A 24,554-nucleotide genomic window follows, 5' to 3' on the forward strand; every position below is an offset into this window, starting at 1 on the left:
CAAGTGTAAAAAGCAAATTTATATCTAACTGAACTTAACGCATGTGATTAGAGCATTGCTCGATGATCTTCTAAAGAATATGATTTTGGAAGAGCGAAATAATTTCTCAAGTTGAGTATAAGCAACAGGTAGACACAAGGCAAGGTTAGTTTTCTCTTAAGACTGAGGATGATTTCTTTACTGAGCTCAAACTGATGGCTGTGGGATTTTCCCTAGAGAAGTGAGCCTGTGAGTGGGGTCAACATGACCTTTGTCCTTTAGAGGGTTTAGGGACGCGCGATAAGGACTTTGTGAAGTGGAGGGTAGAGAGTTCGTGTCCTGAGTAAGCTGACAGCTGAGCCTGTGAGTACATGTCCGTCCTGAGTAAATATTAGATTTAAGCGTCTCAAGCTTTATGCTCACAATTTGAATATCTCCATTTAGTGGAGTTTGTCATCAAACCAGAGATGAGCAGGTGAGGTACGTGTTCCGGATTAAGATTTGGAGCAAGATTTTCTTTCTGCTCCTGACACCTGCGTACAGAGCCGACTGCATTACCGTTACATTACAGTTACACTGAAGTTCAACTACCCCGCCTTTCCTCCAAATTCTCTCAGTCTTATCATGATTCATAAACTATAGGATGTCTGCGATACTAATTCTACGTATCTTAGCTCTAGAACATTTATTTTTTCCAAACTTCATTTTTTTACATTTCAGTATACTTCTTTTATATTTAAGCAGTCAAGTATATAACACCTATTACATTTCCTCTACCTTCTATCACCTATAAAGGTTACAAAGGAACCGATAATCATATACAGATGGATCGTTTTGACCAAACTCTAGAGTCTTTCTTGTATCAATGATTATATATAAATATTGACATGCTTGATGTCTGTCTGTCTGTCTGTCTGTCTGTCTGTCTGTCTGTCTGTCTGTCTGTCTGTCTGTCTGTTCAATGTTATTTAAAGCTAATATGTCATCTCTACCCATAAGAGCTGCTCTTAAAACTTGTGAACTTGAACCTGAACGAAACCCTGTTCTTAGCAGTTTTTTCTGGATAATAGTTTGTCTTGTGCGTCATTGCCAGGTAGGGTAAAATCACAGGCTTTGTCATAATAATGGGAAGAAGGCGACCCTAGAAAATCTAGCTTAGAAAATAAAGGCTTTGTGACTTGTTTATTTTAATTTCTAAGGGTGTGAGTCACGTTAGTGTTTCTTGTTATTGCTAGAAAGATATCATTCTCAGTGCAAAGCATTTGCCAACTGTACATAGGTTCACAGTCATCTCGATATATACATATAGATATATGCGGGAACGCATGTCTGGCCATTTAGCATCAACTTGTTGGAACTGTATATTATGTGCAAGTCTTTTAAATGTGCTTTTAAAACACATTTCTTTGAGAAATATCTGGAGTTTTAGGCCTTAAGCTTCAGTTTTGCTTTATCCATATTAGCCACTTTATACGTAGCTTTTACTGAGATAATTTTGTGGTTAAATTTCTACAGTTCATATGATATCATATACTTGATAAGTGTTCAGAGGATGACAATAATGTCGTAGCAGAGCGATATACAAATATTCATTTCTTAAGACAAGTTATTTCCCAAATGATTCAAGGATTTTGTCTCTGTATAACAAATCTTCTCCACAGAGAGAGAGAAGTCGATGAGCAGTCGGTGCTAGGTCATATTCACTAATTCACAGAGAGGGTTACTTCAGGGAAATAAATGGAGATCACTGTACCGCTTACATGTGTTTACCTGAGGGAAAAAGCACAAAGAACGTGTTGGCTGGGATCTCACGAGCTTTCTGCTTGATGCGTGATTTTTAAATATATATATATGTGTGACATATTGATGCAAGATTACGTGGTATATGAATTTCTTTGGTCTGCTGACTCTTATTACTTTGCCTGCAGCAAGATGGCGCCTATCTGCTGAGTGTCAACAACGAGGGTGAATTCGAGTTTATCTCCCAATGGCTGACTCGCAGCGAGCTCGACAGGTGAGGACAAGTGTTTCTCAATCAAGGTGAAAGACTTAGTAAACGTCCCTCGTGAGAACTGGACAAAACCCCCGAGAAGCCAATGTACACAGAGGCGGGTGACGATGTGCACGTAACGATCCCATCGCGCGTCTTGTCACGTGATTAGTTTGGGCCACTCACCGTCAAGGCCTTCAACTGTGTGATCCTTAGGGTATATTTAAAAACCACTTTAACAACTGTCATGAAAGTTTCAAGGGACGACGTACGTCACCACGTTCTAGAGACAAGGAAAACATTAATATTTCGATCACACCAAAACTTTATTGTCAATGTCCGTCAGCCGCTGCTGTCTCGGCAAAATAAACCTCCCTCCCATCCGTCAACACACAGCAGGTTGCTGTAATATTTTTTTTTTAAATGGCTGTACCGTTTGCATAAAGGTATGTCCTGATTACATGACAGAGGTGTTTGAGTGTACTTTATTTAATTGGAGAGACATGCTCAAATGTATTTAATATTTTTGTTTTTGTTTTCAAAACACCACGAGCCTTCCCAATTAGAGGGGGTACGTTCATTTAAATCACCATTATTATTATTCCATAACTATTATTTTTTAAAAAGACTCTACTTCGAATGCAGTTTTGTGACCGCCAGTTCACTGCTCTGTATAAGAAAGAGTAAAATCAAACAGTCAACCATTGAAGAACCACAAGCGTCAGGACACGGATGACACCTGGCAAACATGAACGAATTTCTGTTTATTTTAGTTTTTTGTTTGCTTTGAAAGGAGTCTTCCAGTCGACCCGGGGTTGAAAGTTTTGCTATACCTTACAAACTTGTGTGAACGTTTAGTGACGTATGTCGAACACTGGCCGTGCTGACCTTTCTCCTTGTGTAGACGCTTAGTGACGTATATCAAAGACAGGTCATGCTGACCTTTTTCCTTGTGTGGATGTTTAGTGACGTACGTCAAACGTTGTCTTCTCTTGGCTGTGGGAATGTGTGGATTGCAAATAGCTATTTTTCTCTTTACTGATTCGTGTGACATACGCCACTTTCCGTTGGCACGTCACGTATGCCTGCTTGTAACACATCACACATCATTTGCCATGTGTAACGTACTAATTGCCACGTCACATGTACAATGTCAATACCAAGAGCCAGGGAGAAACTTTTCAGGCCACATACATTTAGCATTATCTTTTTAGGGATCTAGGAATGTTTAGATATATAAGGGGTTGTTTCCAATATTATGAGAAATTTTTTTAAAATTTTTAACAGGAGCAAATGAAGGACCCCTCCATATGTCATCCTTGAATACTAATCAATTTCAATTTATCTTATCTTGTAAAAATTGTTCAGCATTTCTAGGTGACCTAATCGTTTGAAATGGCAATGGAATTTACTCTCTAATGTCAGGCCTCGATATAATCCAAAACAAAATCACTAACTGGGTGTGTGGGCAACGAGAGAAGGATAAACGTATTTTCGTGACTTAGTTCCGCTTCAGTTTCACTATAAGTGATGTTTAGACAAACCCTCGTGTGAGAAATGTGCTAATTTTTTTCTCATTATCTGTCTCTTAAACTAAGCATTGAGGTGAAAGAACGTCCCCAAGAGAAAATCAAAAACTTTGCATCTGATGATGTTTCATTGACCAGCTTATGTTTTGTCAGATTTATTAAGACAATAGAAGAAGTGCTTGAGAGAAAACCTTATGTAAGCAATGTGCTAATTTCTTTCTCATTATCTGTCTCTTAAACTAAGCATTGAGGTGAAGGAACACCCCTAGGAGAAAATCAAAACTTTGCATATGATGATGTTTCGTCGACCAGCTTATTTTTGTCAGATTTATTAAGACAGTAGAGGAAGTTTATTTCTCGCCATCTCTATGGCTGAAATGTTGACCTGTCTGATGTCACCTCTCCAGGCCACCCGCGAGACATTAATGCCAGCAGACCTGTCTGTTGATATCCGAGACACTCGTCTTGTTTAGAATAATACTGCCGAGTCTTCATGACAACTCACACCATTCCTTCTTCCTTTTTATCCTTGTCTCCTTTTCTCTGTCTATTTTATTCTTATGCGGTTGCCTATTTATTCTTGGCGGTCCGTTGGCGCAAGGGTTAGTGCCTGTCACCAATACTATGAGGATTGGCTGTCCTGGGTTCAGCTCTCGTCTCGGACACGCTATTCTTTGCCTGCACACTTACCTGTTGCTTACCTGGATTTTTTTCCTGGTGCGTTTTTTTGTGTGTGTGGTTAATGGTACATAAAAGTTTCATGAATGTTTTGCCCTCGTGTGCTGCTTCTTTTTACTGATTTATTTGCAAGTTCATTTTGTTACCTTTTTTTAAGCTTATTGGCTTATTCACTTGATCCTCATGTTCTGCTTGGCGATGTAAATATTATTTATGCTGTTCATGCACCTTATTTATGTCTTCATTATTTAAGTTTTACTTTGATTTTGCGCAGGTCTCGGCGCTGGTGGACATCAGGGTTGGGGTCGGGACAGGCGCTGCGCTTCGAGGCGATGGAGCGAGTCCAGTGCTGGACATGTCCAACAAATGGGGTGAGACCGGCGCCGACCAGAAGGGAACCTGTACATCGTGTATGCTTTCACCAGTAAGTCAGACTTCGACTAACATTTTATGGAGACCCACCTCATCTCGTATTTCGCGTTTTCTGCCTGTTCGCACTTTAACGCTTGTGTATGAGCAACCGAAAAATACGACAAATTGTAATCCAAGGATGCAGTTTTGATATCCATAACCGGATAAATAACACAAGTAACGTGGGGTATGTTGGTGGGAGGGGCAGGGGTGAACTACTAATGATCAGACGACTTGTCCTTGGAGAAGCTGATGTTACCTGCGCTACCTTTTCGTCGCACCTCGCCATGTCCTGTCTTTCGTTACCTAGTATCACTATCGTTCTCTCTGACATCCTCCCCGTCATTTTATGATCCAAGTATCTCTTTCTTCCACGACATGGAAACGTGTTCTACTTCTAGAATACCTGCTTCGGTGGTTATAGGATCTCGTCCCCTCTGTCGGAAGGTACTTTTGTGCCCTTCGGCTACTCATTGGCCTCTTCTCTAACCCTGACCAAACTATAGTCACAAGCGAGGGAATCTGGAGAGTTGCATTATTTAAGAACAAGTGTAAGAGGTAATTATTTTCTCGGGAATATATATATATATATGAAATAAATAAATACAGTGGACTGGCACAGTACCTTTCCTTGTCGACAAAGGCGCCTCAAAGCGCTTTCCTTGTGTTCGCAAACACTGGAAGAAGCAGGCATGAAGGTCACGCACGCACGAGTGCACACTCGCCATGCATGACATTTAGGATAATAAATTTATAAATGTTGTCTAGCAATATATATATATTATGCAAAGTATACCTGTAAGGTCTATTATATCAATGTAGATTAATACAGCTCTGGGTGTTTGAGAACAGAGGTCGGGTCTTTGGGTCATATTCCACCCGAAGATTAAATACAATGCCGGAAAGATCCACTAAAATGTAATTGATAGCTCGTGAATAAAATTTCTACTTGATGATAAACTCGAATCAAATATTAATTAGATATGTCTTAAATAATCATAGACATTATAGTCAAAGTTACTGTCAGGTAAATAAGAGTGTTGTCACTAGTTTTTCACAGAATAAGTAAACACATTTTACTGCTTATTATTACGGTAAAGTGGATTTAGGATGAAATTTGTTCTAACGTTCAGTAAATACTGTGAGTAGTTTCTTCTTGCAAGAAATTAATCCAAGTTATTCAAAAACAAAACTTCACTTGCTTTAAACCAGTTTCTAGTGCACGGAGAACAACAATCCTTGTTTGTGTAGGTCTTAATTTAGACAGGCAAGACAATAATCATTTCCACGATCATCCTTTTACTGCTACATCTACACCTGTAGTTAAAAATATATTATGTTACTTAGAGCATTGGGTTCCTTTTGATGTGAACAAAGCGTGTTATTTGAAACCAACATTTCTGACTTTATTTCTGAGAGAGTGGTCTAGTAAACGACATGTAAAGGCTCTGTAACAACATCACACTTATGTCTGTGTCTTGGCCAGAACTTGACAGATAATCATGATATATATATATGTGTGTGTGTTGGCGTTCAAATATGCAACATAATAGGCCAGATATGTTGACCTATATGAACAGGCCAGAGGCTTCACATTTAATGTTCTGAATTCAGAGATAGTTTACATAATATATATATAATTACAGTGGAACCTCGGTTAGCGAACGCCTCGGATAGCGAATATTTCGGTTAACGAACAAAAATTTCGTTAAAAATTTGTCTCGGATAGCGAACAAAATTTCGGATAACGAACAGCCACGTTGACCACACGTGACCCAGCATGTCATCATTCGCGCTCGAGCACAGTTACGATCAGTCGTTCCTTATCTATGCGCATCCTTCTTATTTGTGATTGTTTTGCTTTATTTTAATAAGATAATCCTCAATAATGGCTCAAAAGAAGATTAAGGGCAATTAATAGTAGTGAGGTAATGACAAGGAAGCGCCACAAATGAATTGAAAAAGGAATGATTTCAAAGTATGAAGGTGGCATACGTCTGTCGGATGTGTGATGTCGTATTACCGAAGAGTTTTACAAAAAGACAGAAGGAACAGACACTGACAGTTTTTTCCTTTAACCTCAAAGCTACAGAAAAGGGAAGTCACCCGATTTTATAATGTCATGTGTGCTCATGGAGGGGAATCCAAGCAGTAATTCCACCCTTCCTCCATATCAACAACCGTCTACACGGGCAAGTTTTCTGATGTTTAAATGCTTTCGTTAATGTTTTTATGTTTATTTAACTCCATTTATATTGCATTATAACTGTTCTCATTAAAACAAATACCTATATAGCCTGTAAATATTAGCGAGTCAACAGGGGCTGGGAACCAATTAAAACTATTTCCTTTATTTCTTATGGAAAAAATTGTTTCGGATAACGAACATTTCGGATAACGAACAGCTTTCCAGAACGGATTAAGTTCGTTAACCGAGGTTCCACTGTAAATAATTCATACAAAAGTACACACATATGTGACAAATATACAAATATATATGAGAAAGTATGTTAATGTTTATGTGTATACACTATATATTTAATGTTTATGCGTACATTTCTTAGACTCATTACACCATTCAAATGTGCCCCTCTTTCGTTTGAGTAAATTTCATTCAGACTAGGAATTTTTTTTCCTCAGCTCTGACCAACAGCTTCCTGTGGAATCGCCAGCAGTCCAGCGAGAGCTCCCCCTATGTGTGTGAGGTCAGCAGGCTTCAGTCCTTCCAAGTGCATCAGGCTCAGAGAGACTTCTGTGAGTAATCCGTTCATGAAGCATTTAGTCTGTTTTGGGCTTTAACCACCATGACACGAACGAAACAAAGATATCTTAGATGGGTATTTCAATCGGTATAGCTACATTTGAGATGGTTTATTTGTTTTTAGCTCAAATGGTTAACTAGCGCCAGTGACCATGACCAAAGATTCAAAGAGAGTGAGAGACAACTAGTGAGTGACTGACATACGGGTGGTTGGTAGTCGATGGATGGGAGTAAATGTGAGTGATTGAGAAGAATAGTTAACACAGAACACAAGCATTCAGTCTCCATCTCTTTGCTTTCCCAGCCTATGGGACTATTTACCAGGACCCGCTCATCGTTCCCAGAGGCCCCCGCTTCACTGTGCTCCCCGAGCCTGTCGTAGTTGTTGGCCAGAAGGACGCCATCTACCTCGAGTGTGTGGCAGACAGTAATCCTCCCTCCACCTACACCTGGTCTGTAAACATGTTCCTTCTCTACACCTTATATAAATATATTTATAGAGACATAACTTCTCAACACTTAGCCCTGTTTGGAAGAAGCCATTTCTGTAAATGACTAGAAAGAATCAACGTGTAGCATGACCACCATCGTGAAATTTCGGCGACGTCATCGTTGTTGCAGGTACAGGCAGACGCCGACAGGGGTGACGAAAGTTACAACGGAAACAGATGACCGCTACAGTCTGACCAATGGCCGCTTCTCCTTCCAGGATCCTCAAGAATCGAAGGACGCGGGTCTATACTTCTGTGTTGCCGAAAACACCTTCGGCTCCATCAAAACATCTGCAGTACGCGTCTCGTTTGGCTGTAAGTGTCTTCTGGCCACCAGTGCCATGTGCTCCTTTGCTTAGGAAAGTTGTTTGACTACAGTGGAGTGTGGAATTTGGCTGTCAACTTGTTTTTCTTTTATTTGTAGTGGGTGGTTTTTTGGTTGTTTTTTTTTTCTGCCAGTGTTGTTCAGTTGCGATGGCTAATGGCTTGAGCAGTTACAGTCAACTTTAACAACTTCCTGTAGTCTGTTCTTGCATCACACAAATAAGTATATGACGTTCACGCAAGATTATCTCCTTCTTTAGTTAGTTGCTGACTATAAATTTTCAGTATCAAATTTTGTTTCTGGATATTACACTCACTGTCTTTACGATATTCACACTGGTACTTTTTCGACTAATTACTGTACTTAAATGCATGGTGCGTTGTTCGCTGTTCGAGTGTGAATGTATTGTGGCTCACATTCCTATGGGACTCTTTGCGACCTCCTACTATGTTTGTTCTCAGACATAGGAGATTTCTCCAACGACCAGCCAGGTGCCGTGCGGGCAAACCTCTATCAAGGAACCGTCATCAGCTGTAACCTACCCCGCTACAACCCAGGTCTGTTTACCTGTAATGCTTCCGAACCTCGTCGTTCCCCTAGTTAGCATCAACACTCAGTTCTTCACTCCCCTTCACCTTGTCCTCGCACTCAGGGGCAAAAGACCATTGGCAATGAAGGTTTGTCTTCGGCGGCGAATCATTATCCAAAGATCATAAAAACTGGATTGAAAGCAGGCAGGAGGATGGCATTTCTTTATAAATAGTTCGTTCTCCATTTACTGGTAATCTCAGTGTGTCTCACATGCTGTAAAGTGTTGTGTACTTTAAAGCAGAGCTACATTCACCTGGGGGGAGGGGGTAAGGGTAGAAGCTCCATGTCGGTGTCGGTAACTTTCAATGGTTTTGTGTGAGAATCGGGTGTCGTGGGTTGGAATCTTGGCTTGGCCATACCTTTGAATGAGACACCTGTTTACAGGGATGACCTCGGTGTTTTTCTTCGTGAACTCAGTTTTCCTTCACACTGTGTGTGCGTGCGCGCCTATGTGTGTGTGTGTGGTTGAAATAGTATTTATGATTTGAATGATCGTGAATGAACTTGAAAGACGCATTTGATAGTGATAAGTGTGTGCTCGGGCATACTTCGTGTATGTAAGTACCTCATCCATCCTGTTGGCAGGATAAGGCATTCCATTAAAAAAAAAAAATGTTCTATTAATATTGTTCCAGCTGCAAGTGTCCAGTGGTTCAAAGGTCCTGGTGTAAACTTTGTCCGGCCTGAGATGAACACATACCAGTTCATTTCCCGCAACGGCCGCCTGTACTTCTCCGAGACACAGTTGTCTGACGCTGGCATGTACCACTGCGTCATCACGCTCACCGCACCCTTAGGTCAGAGCATCGCCACCCTGCAGCCACCCAGCAAGACCAGTCTGGGTATCGAGCTCATCATTCGAGGGGACAGTAGGTTGTCTTCATGGCTTTAATCTTGACCTCTCCCTGTGTTGGGGGCCAAGATTTTCAATCCCCTTTGTCCGACACAAAATTCAGCTATTCTTTGACCCTATTGTGAAACGATTCTGAATCCCTTCAAATGTAATTTAAGGAGCTAAAGAAATAAAGAGCTGGAAATCACTTTTGAAGTGGTTTAGGGACGTCCGCTCGTATCAGGAAATGCATTCAGACTAAAATGGTGGTTTGTAGACTTGTGAAAATGATTGTCAGATGACTGTTTTAAAATGCTTCTTACAGATAAGCTAACATAACTCAGAAACACTGTGTTGTTTACTTTTTTAACTGATCTTTACGCTTATTTCAATCAACTCCAGCTGCTACAGATTTCGGCCCCACCATCCACAACGACTTTCCCGCAGTTTTCCCGACTCCTGCCCTCCGAGGAGAAGAGGTTCGCATAGAATGCTTCGCCTATGGCAGGTATGGTTCCTGTGTTCGAGACCTTCGTCTCGGGGTCTAGTCATCCCTAACTGTTGCTGGCTGATAAAATGTAAAACGTTTTGTGTATTTGTCTACGTTGTTGCAATGAAAGAAAAGATTGAGAAGGGTCGATGGTTCACCGTGGATTTTTCATGTAGTACAAACTTCAACCTTGAAAAAGTCCTGAACTAAAAACAAAGGGCAGTCAACAAGGAATTATCCCCTTTGAGGTTTTTGAACTAAGTCAACTGTGAAATAATTTAAATAATCTCCGATATATAAAAAAAGACCCGGATGTCTACAGGATGCCCCTATACTATACATGGAGCAGAAGCAACGGGCCTATTCCAGCAAAGGTGCAATATTTAGACGAAGGTCGAACACTACTCATTCCGAACGCACAACTGGAGGACTCGGGTAACTACACGTGCCGCGTGCAGCAAGGCTCGCGCTCATTCGAAAATAAAACCATTGCCCTGGTGGTAGAAGGTGAGCGTCCCACGCACAAGCATTTACAGTACAGATATACAGAAAAGTCGATTTTAAAAACACCCGAGACATTTTAAATATCTAAGAGCTAACACTTTCATATACACTTTGTAAGCGTGCATGTGCGCGTGCGCACCCGTGTGTGTGTGTGTGATATCAAAAAACAACCCGAATGGCTCTTGTCGAAAACTCTTTTCACCAGGCTTCATTAACTGTCAGCGATAATGTAGCCTGAGGCCTGATCTCGATAATTGCGAGCGTAGCAGTCGAACATAGAGCTTTTGATGTCAGAACCAAGATACGCACCTGACCTCCACGCCTCTTGGCGGTCTGCAAATGTAGGTAGATCGTGGGCTTCTAGGGTCACGACCTCGCTAAGCTAGCAATCCTCGCCCGCAGAAACCTCGCCCCTGACTTCTTCTCGTCTTTCCACAGCCGCTCCCTTCTTCATGTTCCCTTTGCGCGACCAGCACGTGGACATCAACGGCGAAGTCACGCTCCGCTGCTACGCCGGGGGTGTGCCCCGCCCCGTGTACTCGTGGTTCAAGAACACGCAGCCGCTGACCTCTGAACCGGGCGACGTGGAGATCACTGCCAACGTGGTGACCATAAAGAAAGCGGACCCGCTACGTCATAACGGCATGTACGCATGTCAGGTGACCAACCTGTACGGGACGCGAGTGTCGACGGCTCAGATACGAGTTCTCGGTGAGCCACGTCTCGTTCTCGCTGTTACGAGAATCTAGCTAAGGGAAATAATTACTTTTCAAACAAAGTTTTTCGTTAACGGGACTTGGACATGGACGCTTCCTTGTTTTTCTCACATTTTTCGCATTTTTTAATTTAATAAAATTTGTATTTATTTTAAACCACTGTAAAAAGTGTTTGTTCAAATGCAATCGTTACGAATTACGTCCAATCTTGAAGTAATTGTTTCTAATAATAATAAGAAGAAGAAGGCATATTCCGAAATCAGAAGAGAACAAAACTAAAAAAAGGTTGCAATTATGTAATAGCTAGGCGTTAAGTACAGACAATTAACTAAAATTACTAAAATAAATATTAATCGATGATATTTATGGGAAACTCCGTTCGAATGTAAGTCATGTTTTATACTGTGTATGTGTAGTACTTTCAGTAATGTGTAGTCGTTGTTGTGTGCAGCGTTTGCCCCAAACTTCAGCAAAAGACCAGTGGACGACTCTCAGATGGCGACTATAAGTGGTAACACCACCATCATCTGCCAGCCAGAAGCTTCACCTGCGCCGGAAATCACGTGGTCCCACAACGGCAGTCCCTTGAACTTAGTCCGTGGTGCTGAAAGCCGGGTGATGATGCTTGACAACGGGAATCTGATGATAACTCAGGTGCAGCTGTCCGACCAGGGCCAGTACACCTGCACTGCAAAGAACAGCGAGGGGGAAGCCTCCAGCACAGGCATCCTCACAGTTGTATGTAAGAAGCCATTAGCCTTCAACCAATAAAAAACGCAGAACCGTATTGTAGAGAAGCCAAAAAATTAATTGGTCTAAATGATAAATCGTGTGGCATCTTTCTTTACAACTATTAAATTTCTGAGAATGTGACCCAAACAGTAATTTTTATAGGAAATAGTCGCGAATGCCTGTGCAGCTCAGACTAGAAGGACAAGACAAAGAATTTTTTCGTTTATTTCTTTTAGTACACTTTGACTCTTTGGACATTATAAGTCCTCTAAATAAGTTTCAGACCTATGTGTGTGTGTGTTTTTGGAGCATAGCACGGGCAACGATCACGATACCCCCGCGTGACACGGCAGTTGAGGTCAACAGTACAGCCTTCCTGCAATGTCAGGCGTCCTACAATGAGCGGTTTGTCGACCTGGTATACTCCTGGTCCTTTAACGGCTTCGACATTGACGTTGACAACGATCCTACCTTCGAAAAGGCACGTAGATAACAGATTTTATACTAGAGTTTGTCGTAAAAACCATACCAGATATTTAATATCAGGTGCATGCACGTTCATCTCAATTTGGCAAAACGTCAAAGTATGCCAGACATCATCGTCGTCATCATCATCATCATCGTTCTACTCCTCCTCTCAACCACCTCCCATCATGAATGTGGTCTTTATCGTCTCGCTCCAGTCCCCGAAGGCGAGCAGCCTGGCCTGTACATCATCAACACCCAGTTCGAGCACGACGGCGTGTACAAGTGCACGGCGCTCACTGTGGATGACACCGTCACAGCCTCCGCCTACCTCACAGTTCAAGGTCAGTGGATAAAACCTCGCAGATGTAGTGGCTGATGCTGATGTTTTCAGAGAAGTTAATGTAATCGAAACGAAGTAAAGAAGCAGATAAAGTAGATGTTAGTTGATAAAGTCTCAGGTAACATGAGTGAGCACTCGCACCTCTCTCTCTCACACACACACACATGCAAACGCCCATGCACACACAAATGAACCTAGACATAAACGTATGCACACACATTTGTATATGTACTCATACCATGACATATACTAACGCACGCATTGGCTGAATCATCTACAAACCCGCATACATACACAGAAATACACGCAAACAATCGCATATACATCCACGGATGTCTGCACGCGTACACACTTTTTCCTGTGGTATGATTGAGCTCGTGTGTATGCGTGCGTGTGTGTGCGCGCGCTCATGTATATAATAGAAATACACTCGATTACAAACACTGTATATCTCTGATGTTGCAGAAGAAATGACAGAAGCTATAAAGAAGAAATATTGATATATTTATGGGACAAGAGTTATTGAAATATTGATAATCTTTAAAGACAGTGAGGCAGCGATACAACAAGAGACTATAGGAATTTATTTTAAAATATATGCCATAGAAGAAACAATTAATTCTTTGACACTTCCTTTAAGGAGTCTTTCGGGTAATTCCTTTTATTTCAACCATGTCCCCACTTAATTTTCTGTCTGTAAGTCGATTCACTACTGTTTTCACCTACACTTCGTAGAGTGTTTGGTTGAAGCGCGGGGGAAATTTGATGTTAGAGGAGGGCTGTGTAAAAAAAAAAAAATAAATAAAAAAAAAATAACCAAAGAGACTGTTCTCCTGTGTCTGGATGACACGGTTTTGCTTGATGATATGGTGGATGACTGAGCCGGCAGTGTCACCTTGAACTGGTTAACAGTCATTTTGTAGGTACAAATATAATCTTGACCAGCTATCACATTAAAGTTTCCTCTTTCACCTTCAGCTGTCTTGTTCACCTGGATTGATGTCTCACTAAACTCAAGGACAGAAGTTTGTTAAAGGATAGAAGGTGAAGGTTAAAGGAGCATGGTGTGTTCCGGGAGATTCAACATTTTTTTTAATCTGTTCGTCCTACTGGGTGTTTGACAATGACACAACTTAGTTTTCTTTGTCAGTCTTTTCTTTTACAAAAAAATAGTTGTATGCAAATTAATTAAGTTCAATTTTTTTTTTTTTTTACCGATTCCTTAAAAAAAAGTATTTTCACTGCTTTTCTATTTTGCATAAACAAGCAAAATTTGCCTTAACGCGCGCGTGTGTGTGTGTGTGTGTGTGTGTGTTCTATATTTTGATGCATTGATAACCGCCCACAGCAATCATAAGTAGCTCAGTAAGTTCCCTGACCATCTCCAACGTCTCCATTGCCTTGAATTATAAATGCTACGAGTTCTCGGCTGCATCCTGTCTGTTCACTTGTGCACTAAACGCTGCAATAGTATGTCAAAATATATAAGAAATTTAAAAAAATGTTTAGAGGCTATGAAATACCAGCAGATGTCCATAATGGCTTTCTGGGTCGTCTGCCCATGTCCTGTAGGCCCTCCAAGCGAAGCTGCTGGTCTCTTCGGGGAAGTAACGGGAGACTACTCTGTCATCCTATCTTGGACAGCGGGAGACAGCCACGGGGCGGAAATTCTTTTCTTCAACATCGAGTATCAAACAAACTTTAACCCAATATGGCGCTATAAATATACACGTGAGTGGACACGCGGTGGATGAAGTGGGTGAATGGGGGGGGGGGGGGGGAAGGGGTTTCCAGGAGGAATAGAACGACGACGATGACGACGATGATGATAATCTTTACCATAACTTTAAACACGGAGATATTTTGAAGAACGCAGTTTATCTGCATATAAAAAACTAATGTTATTAAATTCGTTGTATTTTACTTTTATTATCTAGTAGCTTGTATTTTTTCTCACTCGTTTTATAAAACGAAAGCTTAGGAATAAACTGACAGTAATGATTATGTGTGTGTGTGTGTGTGTGTTTGTTATTATTTCAATCATTTTCTATATCGCTCTTTTTGCATTTTTTTGTTGTCTAATTTTGGCAGAACTGCGCAGCGCAGACGTTGCCGACAAAGAATACCCAGATAAGCGCACGATGGAAATTACTGACCTTTCACCTGGCTCATCCTACTCCTTCCGGGTCTCCGCAGTCAATCGCTTTGGCACTGGTTTGCCAAGTCAGCCGTCACGTAAGGATGACCAAAAAAAAAAAATGTTTAAAAAAAAACTAAGACTGTGAGCGATAACAATGGACTGTACCTTCTTTCCCTGATATAAAAAAATTAATTTATGTTATTGTTTCAGTCCGACTTTTTTTATAGTCTTGAACTGTCGGACTGATTGTTGTGTGTTTACAAACTTTGATGATCTGTCTCTGTGACCGTCTGTGTAGCCTGTCGTTATTAGTGATCTGTGTGTCAACTCTACCTGTCTAAATAAAACCCTTCCGATCATCCACATTTACTCCGCATCTTAACAAGCTAATTCTTTCTTTAAACCAGCGTATTTCAAGATCCCTGATGCAGCACCATCCAAAGCACCCGAACAGGTATCGGAAATGTATGGCAGCGTGGGAACACTGTCGTTTACCTGGACGGTAGGTGACTGCCATTTTCTGGTCTTAGTCTGTAACGTATGCTGCGAGTTCATTTGAATAACATACATTATCTTTCATCAAATTAGATTATTTTTTTTTTAGTAGATCTTTTGCTTATTGTTTGTTTCTTGCTCATTCTTACAAGCGGTCGTTGTCCTTTCCTTTTTCATTATTTCGCTTTTATGTTCCCCAGTTTTCTTTCATTTGTGAAAAGGGTTAATAATTTTTTTAATCGATATGTAAAATTGCTAGTTACTTAAAATGATGCCAACTGCAGGCTTTAACATTTGATTAATTAAGGAATTTAACATGATTCGCTGCACAGGAATTAAACCCAGAAGACCTGACAGGAATTAATACTGGCTATAAACTCTTCTGGCGGAAAAAGACTGGTAATGATGACAGGTGGCAAAAGGTACAAAACGTTTCTTTATCAAAACATCTGTCTGTCTGTCTGTCTGTCTGTCTGTCTAGATGGATGGATGGATGGATAGCTTGATCAAATGAACAAATCAGATCCAGACATAGCTAAATTCTGATTTATACATATATATAATCGGAATGACAGAATTTTGATTTGCGTATCATACAAGGGAGGCTATACAAAGGCCCATGAGAACTTAATTATCTCCCATTAATATCATCTTTTGTTTGAGTTCATGAACTTATTTTCAAGCCAAACTGCTTCAGCCAAAAGGAACTTAACTTGCTTGAATCACTAAACAATACCACGAAATACTTTGAAGGACATGGACACCATTTTTAAGTTAGAACACATGACTCACTTGTACAATATGTCTTGTCGTCGACAGGACGTCGTGTATGGACACATCAACCGCTATGTGGCTTTGATAGGGGTGGAAAACTACTTCCTTGAGTACGAGATCAAGGTTGGAGCCTTCAATAACCTGGGTGACGGCCCCAACTCTACAGTGTTCACCGTCATGTCTGCCGAAGACAGTAATCATTCTTGCTTCCTTCTGGTTCTAAGACTCATTTAGTAATGACTGCTTGGGCGAGTATAAAGTTGGATGGATGCATGCAGAGGTGTAGACGGACAAAATTATTTGGGAAATTGATATAATTATTTAGAGAGATAAACAGATTTTTAGCCGATCACAAAATTTTATATCTTGTCTAGATAGGTAGTGTCGTAGACTCAGTTAAGGTTTCTTCTACTTATTGCAAGGACTGCATAATTAGCAGGGGAAAAACTTAACACATTTATAAAATGCCGACTTTTATTTCTCAATAAATTCTGCAAATATTGGTGGAAAGCAGGCTTTTAAATATCGATAGTTTTATCAGTGAACGATAATGTTACTTGGCAATGTTTTATATATATATGCGTCACAGATTTAATCTCTTTCTGGGAATATACATGTCAAAAGTTTTTGTACCGAGGATGCAAGTTTGTCAGAATTAGTTAAATTATCTCGGCACACTTAGTTAAAAATTAGCTGCATGCGAGTGAGTCTTTAAAATGTTCAAGAAAGGCAGGAATCACACATATACCCTCATTTTTGTATCCTAATTTCCTTGTCGTTAAATCTGTGTTAATTTTCGTCTTTAACAGTTACATAACCGGTAGTGTGTAAGAAAATATCAAGTATGAAGGCTCAGTCGAAAGAAGTCCGTGTATTAACAATTCTTTCAGTGTGAAATCAGGGTACACTGTTCTTCCTTTGCTTGGCCCTGTTTGTACAGTACCCCTGGCTACACCTCACAACGTGTGGGGACAAGACTACAACAGCACAGCTATCCACGTATTCTGGGATCCGGTGCAGAACACCAGAGAAGATATGAAAGGAAAACTCAGGGGCTTCAGGGTAGGACTACACAAGATTTAAAGTAGCATCCTCTTCCCTGAATGAGCTATGACTTCTGTATTTTGCATTAAATTGTAAGCTTTTAGCTTTGGCGACATAGAAGTTTGGATACATAGAAGTTTTTATTTTTTCTTCTTTTTATTTGTTAACCATCTATTCCATGTTTTCCCAAGAGGCTCTAGAGTCTAGACAGTAATGTGTCTAAAGGCCTGTCTACGAGAGTGAGTTTCGTTGATTACATCTCGGACTACATCGCTGAAACTACTAGAACTTTAGCCATAAACAGAAAGAGAGTAGAGGATCTCACGGGGTATTTAGGATCGTATCTCCAGTCCTTCGTTCTATTTTGTTGTTCATTTTAAAGTTTCTCTGCTGTTTATTTTGCTTGCAGATCCTTTGCTGGTACGACGGCGTTCCCAACGAGCTGTACTGGAGTTACCTGTGGTGTGAGAACTGTGTGGAGGCCATCTTCATCGGCCTCAAGCCCGACAGCTCCTTTTGGGTCAACGTTCAAGTCTTCAACAGCGCGGGCTTCGGCCCCAAGGGAGAAGACGCCTACATGACCACCTTCATATATCGTAGGTTATCTCGTGTTGCCTCCCCTTTCACGAAAATGACGGGCTGCAGTGTCCTTGATACTCTGATAGCATTCATTTTACAGTTTCTTTGAATCTTTCCGTAATAGTCAAGTCCACTATCATATTTTGAGCTGTTGACCTGTCCCACTTTCTTTATCAACTACCTTTAATGATTACATCTCACAGTCCAGTACAAACTTTAAAACGACTATGAATTTATATGAAAAAGGTTATAAACGCGTTTCATCTGGTGTTTTAAAAAAGTGTCTTTGTTCACACTTGTTTAATTTGTTACAGGTTTTGGTCTGTCGGTCAGTTTTTTTTATATTTTTAAAATTAATTTGTTTATTTTAAGCATGTTGAATTATATAGATTGCTTGGTATTTGTTTTTTTAGTTGCTAGCTTGTGGAGAAGTGCTCTACAAAGTCGTATCCCTGGTTGTAACTTTTTTATTCTGATCCACCACAGCCATTAGGCGCTACCCGGAATATGTCAAGGTGGCTTCACATGGTCCTGACAGCGTGTATGTTGAGTGGCGGGGCGTGGCTTCAGGTAAACACGAGGAGGATTTACAAGGGTACAAGGTGAATGGCAAATATTTGTTGCTAACTATCGCTGAGTAAAGGATTGGGTCACCGTAATGTTTCACAATGTCTGCTATGAAAGCTATCAGTTTTTAATTTTAGCTAAGAAAAAAGCAAACTTTCTACTTCAAAAGGACACCCTTTAAACTGAATGTGTCATCTGAATGCAAGTAAGCGTTTAGTTCGAAGGGAGCCAATCAACCAGATCCCGCAACCTCTAGTACATTGGAGTACTGTCCCTTACCATAGTTTCTCAGTTCCCCATATTGAAAAGTAAAATGAAGTGTAATCAAGGATTATTTAATCAAGGAAGTCATTGTCGTTTTCTTCGGAACCATAATCATGAGCATCAGTATGAAGCACTACTTTTTGTGATATATTTTTCTACCATCAACGATAACCTCATTTTTCGAATGGACTGAGTGATGCTCTTGAATCCTAGTGTAAGGAAAGTTCCTAAAATGGACAACGATCCCATGCCTGAGATTCAAGCCTATTTCTAAACTACCTAAAATCTTGTTATTATGATAACTTTGCAATTTTAAAATCTTTAAATTATCTCCGAGAAAAATAGTTCTCATGGTAAAGGCATAACTCAGCTGAAGTTGTCCTGCACCTTACATGCTTTTTAGTAACGGGACTTTCTCGACAAACAAGCAGAGGGGTTGAATTAAAAATATATTTTTATTCTGTTATTTTTACATTTATAAAGTCAACTGTCATATCTTAGTAGTTTTTACCTAGGCCTGACATTGTGTGACGTACTGTTTACGCGATGTCACGTAGTCTTGACGTAGTGTAACGCAGTCTTGATCCTGGCTTGTCTCACTTGTCAGCTCCGTTGGTGGCCATCTACAGAAGATATTCATCTGGCGAATGACACCGTCGTTCGCTCTAACAAGAGGAACTGGGGGGTCATTGTCGGTGTCAAGTCAGGAATAGTCTACTCACTTCGCGTCGTTCCCTTCAGCCGTGCTGGAGACGGTGCAAAGTCGCCAACCGTCTACTTCACACTTGGTAAGGACACACCCCTGGTTCATGCTCAACTGTGTAATTCAGTTTATTTGCGCCAGGTACTCGTATTAGTAGCTAGATGGAGTTTTCTGATCCACTCTACCACCAATCAAAGCTTGATTTTTTATAGCATCTTCTATTGTTCGTCTACCTTTCCTTTCATGTTTTTTTTTAAATTATCTTTTTGAGCTGTGTGACTGACCGAACAAAAGCTTATGACAACGATTTATAAGCCGATTTACATGCCAACTTGAAACCCTTGATGTTCCCGAAGATCCTCTTATACCTGTTTAACATCGATAGTCTCTTGCTTTCTGTTCTCCTGCATGGTTATCGTATGGTCAAGTGTTGGAAGTTGAAAACTATCCTGTGAGCTGGAGCGTGTGCACTAAGATATCTTAAAGCTGGTGGAGGTCAGATGGCCAGGCTTTCGGGAAACGTGGATTTTCGTTTAAATTTTGTAAACATAGTGTCGAAGCTTAGTATTCCTCTGTTGGATCTCTTGTTTATGTGTTTTGTTTAGTTTGTTAAACAAACAGCTGGTTGTTGAAAGCGTACTTCAACAAGTCATGGGCAAGGGCAACAATTAAACGCTTTGATGATGATGATGATGATTCTTCTCTATTTCAGAGGGGATGATCGTCTACAACCCGGAAACGACAGATATTCTAGCTGGAGCCCATCACGTGACTATTTCGCTATGGACGATGGCGGTGGCAGGGTTGGTTTGTTGGTTATTGTCTTGAGGAAGTGACTTGAGTAGAGCGGACTACTTTACTCGTGCAGAAGGACATCACAACAATCAACAGACGAGATTGTCAAACCATCAGCCTTCAAGTTTTTCTGTGGATGTGATTATGACAAAATGTTTTAGAGACAAAGACAGTGAGTGAACGAGAGAGAGGGACTGAAGAAACGAAAGAAGAGAAATAGAAACAAAGGCATGAAAGGAAAACGAATGAATGAAAGAATGAACGAACAAACGAGTGACTGCATAAATAAATGAGGGAATGAAAGAATTAAAACAGTGTATGAATTTGTTGATATTACTGATTGGACTTTCTTTTTGTTTATTTTATGAAAAACAAATCGTGTGCCAGAAGTATTTCAAGTTCGTTCGTCTTCCCTTAGTTGTTAAAAATGTTTTCTATCTTTATGTTCATGAAAATAAAATGTCAGACGCCTGTAACGAAAAGAACAAAAAGAAACAAAAGGCAGTGAACTCATAAAATGTCCACTATTTACTATTTTTAGTTTTTTGTGGGATGCTTGGTGTATTTCATCAAATCACCCATTAAATGTGGTAAATTGCATTAGTCATAATGTGACTTTCTCGTTAGTGGAGTTTTGACACAAGTCTTCGTGTGGAATGTCGAAACCTAACATGAACATTCCAGGTCATCCCAAAATACATTAAAGAACTCATCTGCTCTGGTCTTTGTTATAATCTGGAGAACAAGTGAAGCTGAAGACCTAGAGACAAAGTTGAGTCCTCCAACTTCAAGATTTTGGAGATAAGTACCCCAGAGGTCCAGGACCTCATGCTTGATTCACTGCTTCGCTGTCAGCCATACACCTCTGGTTCTTTGAAGTCTAGCAGGACGCTACCTCAGGTGGTCGAGGTCAATGATTTTTGAAATCGTTCTCGGAAAAGCGAGATTTTGCGGGACTTGCTGACTATAATTATGAGCAAATTTCAAACTTTGAAATTATATAATAAAAAGTCGCTGCTTCAGGCCAACCGGGTAGGTTTTTAATGGTTTTAAATGAAATAACAACAGACTGAATTTTTGCTTTCCAGTGTTTGTCATTTAATCTTTAAAGAAGCTTAAAGATACCAGGGTAGGTCTTTAAAGAATATACTATGTATTACAATTTACAGATTTTTTTTTAGGTCGAAGAGAAGAATTTAAAAGCATCTCAGTTTTTAATATAATTTCTCTCTGCGCTTTTCTTCTTTCTTTCCTTCTAAAAGAAGCAAGTTACTACGAAATATCCTTGCCCTGTAATTAAAATTTTAAACTATTGCTTTACTTGGTAAGTTTGGGTCAAGAATTATCCCCTTTCTTTATAAAACATTGTGTACAGTTTCCTGTTATGGTGCCGCAAATAGCTGCATAGATTATTTAATTCTCGGGAATCTTGAATACTTTTTTTTTAAGTCGATTGAGCTGAACTGATTTCGACTGAAAGTCTTCCAGCGTCTCCACAGACACATCTAAGCCTAGCCCTGACCTGCTGACCTCAGTGAAACCTTGTTCTTATCGCCATCTGACCACGAACTAATATCCTATATAAGTCCACGATCTTACCGACCTTATCCCCATCTTGCTGCTGCTGTCAAACACTCCACATATCTGCACCCTTCCTTGAACTGCCGAAGTAATATTGCTCAGCATTGTGTGTGAACCTTGCATCATATTTTTAATTCACTTGCTCGCTGTTTGTTGGCGAGATGCGAGTCAAGCACGTCCCTGGTGTCAGCGAACGGTTCAGATGTTCGTTTACACTTGTACAATTATGGCCCTGCACAGCCTTGGTTGTTATGCTACAGGTAAACACACATACATTTTTCAAAAGAAATTTTATGGAAACCAATGCGACGAAATGCGAATGATCATTTTTCAAACTGCTTGAGGGAAAGGCAGGTTCGTAAAGCGGACGCTCACACTAATAACCTCTAGCTTGACCCAGTTGTGAGATGCTTGACCTTGTTAAGAGCGAGTTTGTGGCCAGACAGCCAACCATCGGACTGTGAAATATTTACTTCAAGTTTGCACAAGACGAGTGTGTACTTAATTCTGCACCTTTGTATATATTTTGAGCAACGTTTCTCAACACTTACCTTGAGATGTTGACAGGCACATCATAAACAAAAAGTGTATCAAGTGCTTGTGAGAGGTCTGCTGTTTTTAATAGTCAGAGAATGTGCAAATAAAATGCATTATTAATTATTATTGTTATAAATTGCAGCTCTGCTACTCTCGTCTCTGCCTTGATCTGTCTGTCGGAACTGTCGGCACCAAACAACCTGAACACGTCTCTACTCTTTCTACCTGTCACTCACCTTTTCCACCTGTCAGACTTGACAAACACGAGTGTCGGTCTCTTCTTTTGTGTATGTGTGTGGGCGTGTGCGCTTTTTCGCTTTATTTTAGTTCACAATATTCGAATTTACATTCCTATTTTATCTTTAATATATTGAGGTTGAAGCTCTTTCCCTTTACGCTATTTTCTTTGTTTTCTTTTTTCTTTATTTGTTTGTTTCTTTGTTTGTTTCTTTGTTTGTTTCTTTGTTTGTTTCTTTGTTTGTTTCTTTGTTTGTTTCTTTCTTTCTTTGTTTGTTTCTTTGTTTGTTTCTTTGTTTCTTTCTTTCTGAAAGTAAATCTGTTTTATCTGTTTGTTGGTAGATTTCTGTTTCAAGTATACAGTGAAAGAGCTGAACTGGCATGACATAGCCTTGGCTGCTGACCCCATAAACATCAACAACCAATCAATCTCTTCTCTCTCTTCCCCCTTCTCTCTCTCTCTCGTGTGTGTGAGTGAGAGAACGAAAAAAAAATAAGCTGAATGGTGGGAAGGAAATGATGAAGATGTGCTTTCATTTCGATCGCTAAAAATGACACTTAATCACTCTTCTTTGAAGGTGGTCGTCCCTTAAACAGTTCAGTTTTCTCACGCGAGCACGCTCACACACACACACACTTGTACACGTGTATCTGACAGTTTGCACCCTCACACCAGCCCCAGACTCCATACTCTAACATCTCACATATCCGTCTGTAACCGTTCCATGATGTACTAAACGACCCGAGTTGAAGCAGTGTGTGTGTGTGAGGGCGTGCATGTGTCAGGTGGGATTCTGTTTGTTACAAACCACTGCACCCCAGGCTCCGTGACCCCATCTCCCCTGACAAGCTGCACTAATGCTTCCCTCCCCTTCTGCGTGCTTGCTGAGACCTGTAGGCACAGACAACTCTAGCGCACGGCTTCCCCCTCAGCTAACAATATTGCTCATTATTTGTCATTATCTGTGCGCTATAATAAATTAAAATTATACATAGATTTTTGTGTCTTGGTGTTATGTTGTTCAAGAAGAGAAAGACAGAATTAATTTTATTTTCTTCATCCTTTTTAATAAATATTTTATTACATTCATGTTTTTAAATGATTTAAGGGTTGGCATTGTAGTGGCGAAGGTCCGTGAAAGTCGAGAAGGGAGCCGTGAGGTTTTTTCTTGATGTTTGGAGCATAAAGTCCACACCTGACTGGTGATTGACAGACCACGCCCTCTAACGAAACATTAATGAGACAGGTATTGCATCGCCTTCTCCTTTGGTTTTTTCTCATTAATGTTATATGTTCCAAAAAATTTTCTCTTGCCCACTTCCGCTTGTTTCCGACAATCACAATCAACACCGTTACGTCACGTGACGTGGTAGGGACCACAGAGCACAGACCTAACGACTCACGTTTTATTGGATGTTACTCATTGCCCCTTGAGGACCTCATGCACACAAGCGCCATCTTGAAACTAGAAGAGGCCTAGTGTGCAAGTGTAATGGCTTCCAAAAAGTACGAACATTTGCCAAATTTACGATTAATGAAGAAGTAACACTTGAAAAACTTCACGAGCCTGAGATTTGAACTTCACTTCTACTTGCTTTGCCTTGTGTGTATGTATTGTAGTGGTGTGCGTATCTCTTACATTTGTGTAATTTTAAAGGACTTAAACTGAAATAGCTTTCAAAATCAAAGCATGTTTGCTATATACTCAACACATACTTCTAAAGTGTGTTTGTCTACCTAAACTTTCAAAGCATTTTTTTAAAGGTTTTCATCGCTTGCAAACAAATAAAATAACAGACGTTTGGCCTCCATATCATTTCTGTTATCATTTATACAGAGCTGCACACAACAGTCTGACTTTCTCTTTTCTACTCTTACCTGTATCTATGATGCCTATGAAGCCTCGTTTTCGAAAGCATGAAAAGTCGAACATGAATAAGGTCCACTTCGTTCATCTCTACTCTCATTCGCTGTTCATTGCCTGTTGGCAGGTGGTGTAG

At 40.3% G+C, this 24,554-nt stretch overlaps 2 protein-coding genes across 2 annotated transcripts; both read left to right on the forward strand.

Moving 5' to 3' along the window:
• Positions 1–4,578: 4,578 nt before the first annotated feature.
• On the forward strand, positions 4,579–15,069 carry LOC112557023 (contactin-4-like). The gene is made up of 14 exons (XM_025226586.1): positions 4,579–4,600; positions 7,228–7,341; positions 7,653–7,800; positions 7,970–8,154; positions 8,626–8,721; positions 9,391–9,624; positions 9,990–10,095; positions 10,400–10,584; positions 11,020–11,292; positions 11,749–12,039; positions 12,344–12,510; positions 12,713–12,838; positions 14,410–14,568; positions 14,929–15,069. Exons 6-13 carry the CDS (start codon positions 9,444–9,446, stop codon positions 14,446–14,448), a joined length of 1,368 nt encoding a protein of 455 aa, XP_025082371.1. The 5' UTR covers positions 4,579–4,600; positions 7,228–7,341; positions 7,653–7,800; positions 7,970–8,154; positions 8,626–8,721; positions 9,391–9,443; the 3' UTR covers positions 14,449–14,568; positions 14,929–15,069.
• Positions 14,979–18,510, forward strand: LOC112555962 (contactin-like). The gene is made up of 7 exons (XM_025224583.1): positions 14,979–15,072; positions 15,385–15,479; positions 15,805–15,894; positions 16,292–16,439; positions 17,187–17,308; positions 17,700–17,886; positions 18,356–18,510. Exons 1-7 carry the CDS (start codon positions 14,979–14,981, stop codon positions 18,508–18,510), a joined length of 891 nt encoding a protein of 296 aa, XP_025080368.1.
• Positions 18,511–24,554: the final 6,044 nt, after the last annotated feature.

Source organism: Pomacea canaliculata, linkage group LG2 (assembly GCF_003073045.1).
Source record: "Pomacea canaliculata isolate SZHN2017 linkage group LG2, ASM307304v1, whole genome shotgun sequence".
NCBI lineage: Eukaryota > Metazoa > Mollusca > Gastropoda > Architaenioglossa > Ampullariidae > Pomacea > Pomacea canaliculata.